The sequence below is a fragment of the Canis lupus genome, chromosome 34 (assembly GCF_011100685.1).
Source record: "Canis lupus familiaris isolate Mischka breed German Shepherd chromosome 34, alternate assembly UU_Cfam_GSD_1.0, whole genome shotgun sequence".
In the NCBI taxonomy this organism is placed as follows: domain Eukaryota; kingdom Metazoa; phylum Chordata; class Mammalia; order Carnivora; family Canidae; genus Canis; species Canis lupus.
The window spans coordinates 18,183,973-18,197,118 of NC_049255.1; the positions used below are offsets into that span (position 1 = coordinate 18,183,973).

At 39.7% G+C, this 13,146-nt stretch overlaps 1 protein-coding gene across 1 annotated transcript in view; it reads right to left on the reverse strand.

The window, feature by feature from the left end:
• Positions 1-7,545: 7,545 nt before the first annotated feature.
• EHHADH (enoyl-CoA hydratase and 3-hydroxyacyl CoA dehydrogenase) overlaps positions 7,546-13,146 on the reverse strand; it is a 48,660-nt gene continuing 43,059 nt past the window's right edge. Inside the window, exon 7 of the mRNA XM_038583609.1 lies at positions 7,546-10,378. Within this exon, the coding sequence (XP_038439537.1) occupies positions 9,117-10,378 (1,262 nt within the window). The 3' untranslated portion in view covers positions 7,546-9,116. The remainder of the gene's footprint in view (positions 10,379-13,146) is intronic.

A 13,146-nucleotide genomic window follows, 5' to 3' on the forward strand; every position in this document is an offset into this window, starting at 1 on the left:
AAATGGGAGCATCTGGGTCAATGAATTTAAAAATATCAAATTCTGTGAAGGAGGCTTGCCTCTCCTTGTGAAAGACCTGTGACTCCCCACTCATGCCCCCCCTGCTCAAAGACAATTCAGAGGCTTCTGTTCTGCAAGACACATGCCTAGCTCAGGAAATATCTTCCCTTCTGGCCACTAGAACAATAATTACAGTTAAGTCACGAAGTAACCCATACAGGGCAGTGCTAAAACTAAGGAAGGAAAGGTTTTATATCTTAAGGAGCTATAGTATTAGCCAACATGTTATCAGTAGAAATGAGGAAAGTACATTTGGGAGTGAGCCCTGAATGTGTCAGATCAAGGTGGGCGGGCAGATATAAACTTTGGTAGAGAAGCTTATTGATATGAAAGCACTCTCCATGATAGAGAATTTAGTGCCCAGGTAAAGACGCTGGGACACATTACTGATACACTGCTAAATTGGCTCTTGGAGGCTTGGAGAAAGTGATAGCACGTAGTCAGTGAAGTTGATATGTGAGAACTGCCATGGCAGATGGTGAAAGAATCAAAAGACTCCAGAGAAGTAACTTGAGGTAAAAAATATACATAGGCAATGGCAAATTGCCAAATGGTTGAATGATTGGTCGAGGCCTAAAAGGAGAAATATTGGATGATAGTGGGCAGCAAAAACTGGGGAACTGAGGCATGGACTTTGGGAATGGGCACCAACCCTGAAGAGCTGTGCATCACATGTCATGTCATCACATTAATGTCATCCTGCAAATTTCGACCACAGAAGATAAATTACATAAACAAGTAGGTAGAGTGGCCAGGCTAGCTGACATCAATGAGCCAGTGTCCTTGACCACCTTTGCGAGGGCACAAATAGCCTGTAAACAGAGTGGGCTGTAAGGATGGAAGCTATGCACGAGCCCAACAGGATGGGCTCTCACTCACCAAGGCTAATCTAGCTCCTGAATGTATAGCTAGCCCCAGGCACTGTACTACTGAATACTGAGTCCTACTACTGAGTCCTGAGACCAATCAACAACTTGGTGGTAAGCCAATTATATTGGAACTCTTCACTCAGCAGATGAGGAATTCATCTTGACTGGAATTGATGTATATTCCATCTGTGGGGTTTCCTTTCCTGACTGCAGGGCTTTTTTTCCAAGGACTTAGAGAAAGTCTGAGCCAGTGACACAAGAGCCCACATAACATTGCATGAGACCAAAGGACACACTTTAAAACAGAGGTGGTGTGGAAGTGGGCGTATAAGCATGGATTCCCTACTTCAATTATAGTTCACGATAATACTTCAATTGTAGTACAACCCCCAGAAGCTATTAGCCTTCCTAACAGAATAACAGAGTATCTCTTTGAAGGTATCCCTAAGGTGCCAGCTTGGAGATGACATCCTGTGAGGATGGGGTACAGTCCTCTGGGATGCAGTTCACACTCTGAATCAATAACCATTACATGGTGCTATGTTCCTAATAGGTAGACTACAAGGTTATGGGAACCAAAGAGGGGAAGTAGAAGTGACCCCATTTACCATTACTGCCAGTGACCTATTTGGAGAATTTTATTTCCTGTATCAGCAACTAACACTCTGGGATCTAGAAGTCCTGGTTCCTGGAGGAGAAATGCTTCCACAAGGGACATAGGTAAGAGCCTGTTTACACTACATGCGCCACGCAATCACTTCTGGCTCTTTGTGTCAAGGAAAGGAGTCCCCACTCTGGCATGGGTAATTGCCCCCAATCACAGGAGGAGGCAAACTAAAGATAAAACATCATCAAGGCTAAATAGAAAATTTGACAAACATAATTTAACTAGCTTGATCTTACATTAGAAACCCATATTCATCAAAAAATGCACATTCTTTTCTAGCACACCAAGAATATTCATAAAAATTGATGAGAAGTGAAACCAGAAGAAATCTACTAGGCAAATGCCAGAGAGTTGATAGATATTATATGGATCCAAATATTTTTGATCATGCACTTTCATTGTCATAGTTTGGGTTCCCTGGTAAGCAGACTCTGAGATGGAGAGGAGGAGTATTCTTGGGATGAACACCTGTGAAGGAAAGAGGAGGAAGTGGGAACGAGCAGAGGGAAAAGTTGAGTTCAATGCAGTGCTGATAAAGACCCCAGACCGACATCACAGAGAGCTCTAGAGCCGTCAGTCTTTCTGAAATGGGGCAAGAGGACCATGAATTCCTACTCCTGCATTGAGCAGTCATTGGATGCAAGCTCCCTTTGGAAGAAGATTGACCTTGAGCAAGGCAATCCCCAAAGAAGGTCATTTTTCTGGCAGCACTGCTAGCAGTTAGGAGAATAAATCTCTCATTCCTAAAGGAGGATCTGTGTAAAGATACTCACATAAATTTTAGTATACAGGGATCCCTGGGTGGTGCAGTGGTTTGGCGCCTGCCTTTGGCCCAGGGCGTGATCCTGGAGACCCGGGATCGAATTCCACGTCGGGCTCCCGGTGCATGGTGCCTGCTTCTCCCTCTGCCTGTGTCTCTGCCTCTCTCTCTCTCTCTCTCTCTGTTACTATCATAAATAAATAAAAATTAAAAAAATTTTTAGTATACATCTCTGATATGGAGGATGTTGTTAAATTGTATAATTTTGCTTTTATATTACATTATAAAACACAATAAAATAGACATTTATAAATGGAGGCAACTGGGGGACACCTTAAATGTCTAACTCTTGATTTCAGCTCAGGTCTTAATCTCAGGGGTCTTGAGTTCAAGCCCTTTTGGGCTCCACATTGGCTCTATGCTAAGCGTGGAGCCTACTTAAAAAAAAAAGAAAAGAAATTTATAAATGATGAGATAATGATGAAATAAATAATGTTAAAACATTTTGCTAATAGGTGATGATTTCATCCTATTATTGACTAATATCATAAGACACAATACACACTTAGGGCAAGCTTCATAATGAATGGTAGATTACAAATCAATATTCCTAATAATGTTCTTGGTAATTTCAAAGCTTTTCAGTCAACCTCTTGCCGGATCTGACTAAATAATTCTATCTTGTAATGCACCTGATAAAAAACTGATATCAGATCTATTGGCTCCTCAATTTTCCTGTTGTTTACCTTTGTGCTATTTGCATTACCTTTTAAAAAAAGATTTTATTTATTTATTTGAGAGAGAGAGAGAGAACAAGCAGGAGAGGGGCAGAGGGAGAAGCAGATTCCCCGCTGAGCAGGGAGCCTGATGTGGGACTCGATCCCAGAACCCTGGGACCATGACCTGAGCCAAAGGCAGATGCTTAACCAACTGAGCCACCCAGGTGCCCCTATTTGGATTATCTTCAACGTTGCTTTTCTTTCAGGGTTAATTTGGTCAGATTAAATAATTAAGTCTAAATATCCACTTATCCCAGCTTACACAATCTGCAGTATTTTTCAACATGCTAACAGCAAATGAAAGAGGGAAGAAGCCACTGTCAACCTCTCTATATGTTGGAACTTGGCCTCTCCCCACAGGATACTTCATTCCTGACATATGGCTGCCTACAACAGGCATACCATACAACCTGGTGAGGCCAACAGTGTCCACATACATGAAATAGTAATAAAGATTAATTTCTTATTTTTTGGACAAAAATAAGTAGCAATCACTTCTAATATTTTCTGCCTGTACCTCTATGGATTCATCTTTTATACTTCCTTGGGAAGGGCTTTATCTTCAGAGATCTCTGATCTACGGACCAGAAGGTTTGTGTACTCTAGATTTACCACCTCCTTTGTGGTCAGTGCTGAGAGATAGCCTTTGTTTAATTCAAGATATGACTTCTTTAATTCTTCTTTTTCTTTTTTTAAAGATTTTATTTATTTATTCATGAGAGACACACAGAAAGAGAGGCAGAGACACAGGCAGAGGCAGAGGGAGAAGCAGGCTCCATGCAGGAAGCCTGACGCGGGACTCGATCCCGGGTCTCCAGGATCATGCCCTGGGCCGAAGGCAGATGTTCAACCGCTGAGCCACCCAGGCGTCCCTTCTTCTTTTCTTTTGTGCTATTGTTGATTACCTTCTGATAATGCAAACTTTGAGTATTTTTTTCTCTAATTAAGTAGGAGTCCATCTGAGGTTCAAGTAGGCCTGGCAGACTGTTTCACTAAGTGTTGATTTAAAGCCCTATTCTCAGGTTCTTAATTAGCATCTCCAAGAACTGCCTACAACAATTCTATGTGAAACATAACATAAAAATTTACGAGCAATTCAGTATCAAGTTAAAAAACACATCATACTGGCAAATTCTTTTTTTTCTTAAAACAAGAAATCCTGTTTAATGAGACTGGATTCTTAAGCCTGCCTGTGCATCAGAATTACCTATGGCACTGAGAAAAACAAAAACAAAAACAAAACCCCACTGATTCTTAGGCCCTGCCTGTGATAATTAAAGACCTACAATGACACTGGCTTACTTACACATGACTTAGTCACTTACACTGACTACTTACACATGATAGGAACTTATTTCTTTCTTACATAAGTGACTGTTGGAAAGTAGAGTGACAACTCTGCTCCAGGAGGTCTTTGGGGACCAAGCTCTTTACAGCCCTCTATTCTGGGCATCTGGGTGGCTCAGATGGCTGGGCATATGCCTTCAGTTTAGGTTGTAATATCAGGGTCCTGAGATCAAGTCCCCACATTGGGCTCCCTGCTCAGGGGGGAGTCTGCTTCTCCCTCTCCCTCTGCCCCTCCTCCCAGTTGTGTGCACTCTCTCTCTCTTTCAAATAAATAAATACATACATACATACATACAGCCTTCCATTCTGCTATCCCTAAGGCATGACCTTTGTCCTCATGGTCCAGGATAGTGGTTGGACTCCAGCTGTCACATCTGCATTCCAGGCAGCAAAATGGAGGGAGAGACAAAAAAGAAATAGGCAAAGAAAGCACATCATGTGATTTCTCAGGTAGGTTCCCAAAAGCTGCCATGTGATGCTTCTAGATACATCCCATTGTCTAGATCTGTCCTCACATTCACAGTTGGATGCAAGAGAAGCTGACAAATAAATTGTGTATTTTGAGCAACCTAATGCTCAGCCAAAAAACTGAGAAGTTTATTATTACAGAAGAAGAAAAACTTTGGGGGACAGCCAACAGTCTCTGCCAAAATGTACAAATTAACAAATGTCTAGGCCTTGGCAGACTTCGGCAATTCAAGGGCAGTTATGGTTTGGTTGGAGAAGGTTTTGCCCTACCCACCCTGAGGATTTCACATTATGGCCAGAATTGGCAAGTGCTTCCTCTTACAGAAGGTGGAGTGACCCTAACTAGAGTGAAAGCTCTGCTCATGTCACCTTATTAGATGCATTCAGGCACTCATTCTGCTAGGCTATTTTAAGCTTGGTGAAAGAAAATAAATATTACAATTGAAATGTCCTGGAAAAAAAAAAAAAGAAATGTCCTCAAATACTTTAGACAAGAATTAAAAAGCTCTGTTCATCTCTCTTATGTTCCTCTTCGTCAGAATGCTAGAAAAATATATACTAAGATGAACAGACTAGATGAAATCTTTGTGAAATTTTGGTTCCATTGGAGACACCAATAGAAAGGGAAATTTTCCCTTTACTTTTGTTAACTAACTTTTGGTTAGAAAGATACTTATAGCAATACACAGAGGAAAGAATTTTTGACTTAAAACCTCTACACGAGTTGAAAACTCTAGTTTTTGACTTGAAAACAATGATGGGTGTTGCACAACTCCCAGGGGTGCTATTCACATTATTTCTGTGTGAATGACAACTGTTGGAACACAGTATGAATGGCATCCTTCAGAATTGTATAATAATGCTGCTGTCCTACCAGGAAGAGGTGTAATTTGTCTGTTAATCTCAAAATTATAAGCTGGCAAGATAAGCAGATGGCCTTGATAGTCACAAAAATAGTCAAAACTATTTCTGTTCTTGCAGGAAGCTGTTTTTGGTCCAGAGAACTTCATTTCTATTAATCTCATCAATGGCTACCAAGAAGGGTCAGCCAAACTAGGAAGCCTACAGTATTTCAGATTTCTAGGCGTCTATTTTAAAGATGAATGTAAGACGCTAGAAATTTCAGATTCCTAACTGCTGTGGAGTATGATTTGCATACACTATTCTGAAACATTATTAATCGGGGAGTTTAAGATCCCACCCTCTATCTCTCTCATGCACACCTGTTCTTGCTGGAAGTGACTAAGTGGATAGAAACCACAGCTGCACAGTGGCTGCACAGTGTAAGGAACACAATCTCATCCTTAGAGCTGGGGCGTTATGGCAAAGCTTCAAGGATGCTTCTAATATATAGTTCTTGTCAGAGCAATTGCCATTAGAACACATTTTTAAAATGTCATTCAGAAGCTTTTTTTTTTTTAAGACAGGCAGTTTTAAAATAATCAATAACAACAATGATAACAAAATAATTCTTCTCAGCAAGTACATTTTCAAGGATGAACTAGAGTATCCTGGACAGGCTTCATCATATTAACCACTGTTGTATGTAAGACCCAGCAAATTTGTTTTGCCTCCTTTAGTATAAAATAAGGATAAATGAACTCCTATTTCTTCTCCTCATATTACATAGAGAATGTTAGTCCTTAACCTTTATTGGGTCACAGACACTTTTTGAGTCTATGAGGGATGCTTGGGTGGCTCAGCCGGTTGGGCATCTGCCTTCAGCTCAGGTCATGATCCCAGAGTCCTGGGATCGAGCCCCACGTCCAGGCTCTCTGCTCAGCAGGGAGCCTGTTTCTCCCTGTTCTTCTGCCCACTGTTCCCCCTGCTCGTGCTCTCACTCTTTCTGTGTCAAATAAATAAATAAAATCTTAAAGAAAGAGAGAATATGGTGTAAGATGTGGTACCTCTTCTAAGCAATACATTCATATTTGTATACATAAACATTAGCATAAGATTTCAGGGATTTTTTAAAAGGATTTTTTATTTATTTATTCAGAGAGAGAGAGAGAGAGAGAGAGAGAGAGGCAGAGAGAGAAGCAGGCTCCATGCAGGGAGCCTGACGTGGGACTCCATCCCGGGTCTCCAGGATCACACCCCAGGCTGCAGGCGGCGCTAAACCGCTGTGCCACAGGGGCTGCCCGATTTCAGGGATTTTTGACTCCTAAAATCTATTCACAGACACTCTAGTTTCAAAGGCCCAACCTGGAAGGTAGTGTGGGGTGAAAATGAGTTTTAAGAACTCAAAATAAAATCCACTCAGGGTCTAAAGAAGAAAAAGTGTGTGTATGTGTGCACACGCGCACCACTCCTTTAACATTAATTTGCAGATAAGTCACTTGGCAGAGTCACTACTTTGCAAATTATTTTTAAAATTTTCTTTAATTTAAAAATTTATATATCAATTTATATAAAATCCAGCAATATACAATTTAAAAATTATTCTAAATTAAACTACAATTCAAGGAACACTCTAGAGTTTTTGTTTTTGATAATAGAACAAGATTTCTCTATCAGAACTTCTGATCATTTTGTTTGGGTTCACAGGTGAAAATACTGTGAAAATAGGTCATTTACATCACATTGAAGGACAAGTTGAGCCCATTTGTTTATTTACTTATTTATTGACAATTTTGAGTTATAATTCACATACTATACAACTCACCCATTTAAAATCAAACTCAATGGTTTTTAGATTCACAGTTATGTAACCATCACCACAATAATATTAGAACATTATTATCAACCCCAAAAGAGACCCTGTCCCCATGAGCAGTCCCTCCCCATCCCCTCAGCCCTAATTACTCCAGCCTTAGGCATCCTCTGATGTGCCTTCTGTGTCTATAGCCTTGCCTATTTTATTTCACACGAATGTCCATAAAATGGCCTTTTGTGATTGGCTTCTTTCATTTAGCCTAACATTTTGAAGGTTCATCATGTTGTAGTATGTATCTGTACCTACTTTATTTCTTTTTATGGCCCAATATTCTGTTGTATGGCTATTTCACCATTTGTTTATCTATTCCTCAGCTGATGGAGATCTAGTGGTTGTTTCCAATTTGGGGCTATGATGAATAATACTGCTATAAACATTTGTGTGCAGGTTTTTGTGTCGATTGGCCCCTCAACTTTAACCCCACAAAAAAGTAAAAAGAGAATCTTATGACAAAGTTATACAGATTTTGTTTGGCAGGAACTTCAGACTTTTCAAGATTCAACAATTTCCATACCCAGCATCACAAGGGCTCACCATGACAGGGAGTCTGGTATCATGACTCTATCATAGAATCAGAGGAGGTTAGATGTTTTCTAAGATCCCTTCTTATATTAAGTCAATAATGACTACTTTCTGTTACTTCTCCAGGTATAGAAAAGAATAACTGGTTGTAGACATCTCCTGGTCCCAAGGAAATTACCAACAAACATTACTGAGCCCTTTGCAAGCAGCAAGCACAACCATGCATATGGAACTGCGCTATATGAAGTAACACACCAAGTATGAATTCCCAAGCTACTCTGAGTTCCCCATTCTAGTCTAAAGTACCTGACTCCCTCACTAATTCCCAACTGTGTTTTGCCTACAACTTTAGCACTGCTATGCCATTGAGCCCCTGCCTTTCTTTCTGGTAACTACTTCTGCCTCTCCTTGGGTGACTTCCCATACTCACAGAGACCCTCCCTGCGGACCTTACCCTGCCAACTATCCCCACTCCATCTCTGAGACTCTGGACTAAAATTCATCCTGGCTTTCCATGCTGAATTAATGCCCCTCTGGACTCTAGGTTGAAAGGGGTCAGAATGAATTTGTGGCTTAGTTGCATTTATCAGTTATTAATTGTTGACATCTCCAACTATCAAAGCCCTTGGAAACCTTAACTTATTCCTGAGTCTCTCTCCTTAGCTATTATGGTATCAATGCAAGTTTTATTCACTGGGATTGAAATAATTTATCCAATAAAGACAGATTCAGAGGCATAGGGAGCATATTTCTAAAGATCTGACTCATTAGAATAATCAGAAGTCCCAAAGAGAAGATTTAGCTGATCAATTATTTCTTCTGCTTTATATTTCAGTACAATCTTACTCAGGATCTTTGGATTTAATTTCAATGAAATTCAGTGAGCATTACCTGATGCCAGCATGTGCGTGTAACCTGGAAGGCTGAATCACAGTTTGCTGCCTGGGGGTCCTGCCAAGCTTTGCCATTCTTTCAGAGGCGGGTTGCCCAGGGAAGCCAATTTTTTCAGATAGTCACAAGGCTCTAGTTGTGGAATATCAGGATTCTGCCTGTAATATTTTTGCAACTTCTCTAGCACTGTGGGCAACCCAACTGTGGAGGCATAGAACATGGGTCCACCCCTATGCCTTGGCCATCCGTACCCGTGTAAATAGACAACATCAATGTGCTCTGGATCAGTAGCCATCCCTTCTCCCAAGATACGGAATGCTTCATTGATAAGTGAATATAAGCAACGCTCAAGGATCTCATCCTGGCTAATGATACGTGGCTCAATGTGATAGGTTTTTCTGTACTGTGACAGAAATTCAGAAAGCCAGGGGTCAGGTTTGTGAATCCTACCCAATGGCTTATCATATTGGTACCAACCTTTCCCTGTCTTCTGGCCAAATCGTCCTGATTCACAGAGCAGATCAGGAATTGGACAGTATCTCCTGTTGCCTCGCTTCCGGGCAGGAGTTCCTGAAGGCACCATAGGTCCAGTAAGACCTTGCCCTTGTCGAGATTTCCAACCCACATCCAATCCAGCAAGATCTGACACTCTAAAAGGTCCCATTTTGAAACCAAACTCTTCCAGCACCTGATCTATCTCCTCTGGCCTACTGCCTTCTTCTAACAAGAAATACGTCTGATTGTAATAAGGCTTCAACATTCGATTGCCAACAAATCCAAAACAGTTACCTACAACTACTCCAATTTTTTTAATCTTTTTTGATAAATTCATAACTGTGGCAATGGTAGTGGGGGAAGAGTATTGGCTGGGAATAATCTCTAACAACTTCATGACGTGAGCTGGTGAGAAGAAGTGAGTGCCAATGACCAAGTGAGGACGATCAGTGGAAGAAGCAATCTCATCAATGTCTAGGGCTGAAGTATTGGTGCACAGAAAAGCTTCTGGCTTGCATATAGCCGACAGTTCAGCAAAGACCCTCTTCTTCAGGTTAATTTCCTCAAATACTGCTTCAATGACTAAATCTACACCACCAAGCTCCTTCATAGATGTAGTTAACCTGGGTTTTGGTCCTAACGACGGGTGGCTGCTACGCTGCATTTTGGATGCTTCCTTTTCCAAGAGGGTAGTTATTATCATATCAGCAGTCTCTAGCTGCTTCTTGTCCGATTCCACAGCAATCACTGGGATCTTGGCCTTCGCAAGAGAAACAACAATGCCTCGGCCCATTGTTCCCAAGCCTACAGATAAGAGTGAAGAAGAGAAAGAATGATTCAATGATACTGGGAACTGAAAAATTACTCAGTAAATGAGAGGCTTCTGTGGCAATAGGGCATATAAAGAGATCAGTTCAAGGAATACAAATGGGTTGAATATTAGTTAAGATTAGGCACTGTGTTAATCTCCAGAGGATGTGACACTGAGTAATATCTACACACACACACACATTAGAATTAATAAACAAGTTCAGCAAAGTTGTATAATACAAGATCTATACACAAAAAAATCTATTGTATTTCTATATATTTGCGATGAACAATCAGAATATGAAATTAAGAAGACAATTCTATTTGTAATAGCATTAAAAAGAATAAAATACCTCAGAATAAATTTAAGAAAGAATTGTGTAAGACTTGTACACTAAAAACCACAAAACATTGCTGAAATAAATTAAAGAAGACCTAATAAATAGGTATCTCATGTTCACAGATCAGAAGACTTAATATTGTTAATATGGCAATACTACCCAAACTGATCTACATCTCCAATGTATCAAAAATTCAACTGGCTTTTTGCAGAAAATAACAAGCTTCTATCATTCATACATAAATACAAGGAATCAAGAACAACCAAAACAGTATTTAAAAAAGAACAACAACAAAAAGAACAAAAATAAAATAAAATAAAATAAAATAATAAATAAATAAAATAAAAAAGAAGAACAAGAGATGCCTGGGTGGCTCAGTGGTTTAGTGTCTGCCTTCAGCTCAGGGTGTGATCTTCGAGTCCCAGGATGGAGTCCCATATCAGGCTTCCTGCATGGAGTCTGCCTCTCCCTCTGCCTATGTCTCTGCCTTTCTCTCTGTCTCTGTATCTCTCATGAATAAATAAATAAAATCTTTAAAATAAATAAAAATAGGACAGCCCGGGTGGCTCAGCGGTTTAGCACCGCCTTCAGCCCAGGGCGTGATCCTGGAGACCCTGGATCGAGTCCCACATCGGGCTCCCTGCATGGAGCCTACTTCTCCCTCTGCCTGTGTCTCTGCCCCACGCCCCCCCATCTCTCTCATGAATAAATAAAATCTTAAAAAAATAAATAAATAAAAGTTAAAAATAAAAAGAAGAACAAATTTATAGGATTCACTTTCCCAATTTAAAAACTTATGAAGGTGCCTGAATGGCTCAGTCGGTTATGTATCGACCTTCGGCTCAGGTCATGATTCCAGGGTCCTGGGATCGAGCCCCATGAAGGAGAGCAGGGAGCCTGCTTCTCTTTCTCCCTCTGCTGCTTCCCCTGCTTATGCTCTCTTGCTCTCTCTCTTAAATAAATAAATAAATAAATAAATAAATAAATAAATAAATAAATAAAATCTTAAAAAAAAACTCATGACAAAGCTACGATATTCAATCAAGACAGTGTAGTACAAGGATAGACATATAGATCAATGAAATAGAATTGAGAGTCCTGAAATAATCTCATAACTTATGGCCAATTGATTTTTGACAAGGGTGCCAAGATAATTTAATGGGGAAAGAATAGTCTTTTCAACAATGATCCTAAGACAACTGGATATCCATATGCAAAAGAATGTTGGACTCCTTCTTCACAGCATATACAAAAATTAATTCAAAAGGATCACAGACTGAAATAAGAGCTAAATCCATAAAACTCTTATGAGTAAATATTCATGATCTTGGATAAAGCAATGGTTTCTTCTGATACCATAAGCATAGCAACAAAAGAAAAAAAATTGATAAATTAGATGCCATCAAAATTAAAAATTTTTGTGCTTCAAAGGACACATTAATAAAGTAAAAAGAACCCACAGAATTATATATCTAATAAGGGGCTTCTATCAAAATATATTAAGAACTCGTATAACTCACAGGAAAAATACAATGTAAACATTTCTCCAAAGAAAATTTTCAAATAGCCAATAAACATATGTGAAGATATGTCATTAATCATGAAGGAAATGCAAATCAAAACCACCATGAGCTACCACTTCACATCCACTAGGAGAGATATCATTAAAAAGAGAGACAATAACAAGTTCTGGTGAGGATGTAGAGAAGTTGTAACCCAGATAAATTGCTAGAAGATTGTAAAATGGTGTAGCTGCTGTGGAAAAGAATTTGGAAGTTCTTCAAAATGCTAAACATGAGATTACCACATGACCCAGAAATTTTACTCCTAAGTAAGTAGGTAGGCAGGTAGGTATATATATATATATATCTCCCGAGGAGAACTGTAGACACATGTCCACACAAAACTTTTACATAAATGTTCATAGCAGTATTATTCAAAACAGCCAAAAAGTAGAAAGAAGCTGAGTGTCCATCAACTGATGAATGGATAAAGTGTATCTCTACAGTGGCATATTAATAAGCTATTAAAAGGAATAAAGTACTGATATGAATAAAGAATGAAGTTCTATAACATGGATGAACCTTAAAAACATTATGCTAAGTTAGAGAAGTTGGACACAAAAGGTCACATGTTGTATGATTCTATTTAAATGAAATGCTCAGAATAGGCAAATTCATGGAGGCAGAAAGTAGATTAGTGGCTGCCAGGGGTTGGGAGAAGGGAGATGAGGAATGCCTGCTAATGGGTACAGGGTTTCTTTTTAGGGTGATAAAAATGTTCTAAAATTGATTGTGGTGGGGTTCTTGGGTGACGGAGTTGGTTAAGTATCTGACTTTGGCTCAAGTCATGATCTCAGGATCCTGGGATTGAGCCCCATGTCGGTCTCCATGCTCAGCAGAGAATCTAATTCTTCCTTTC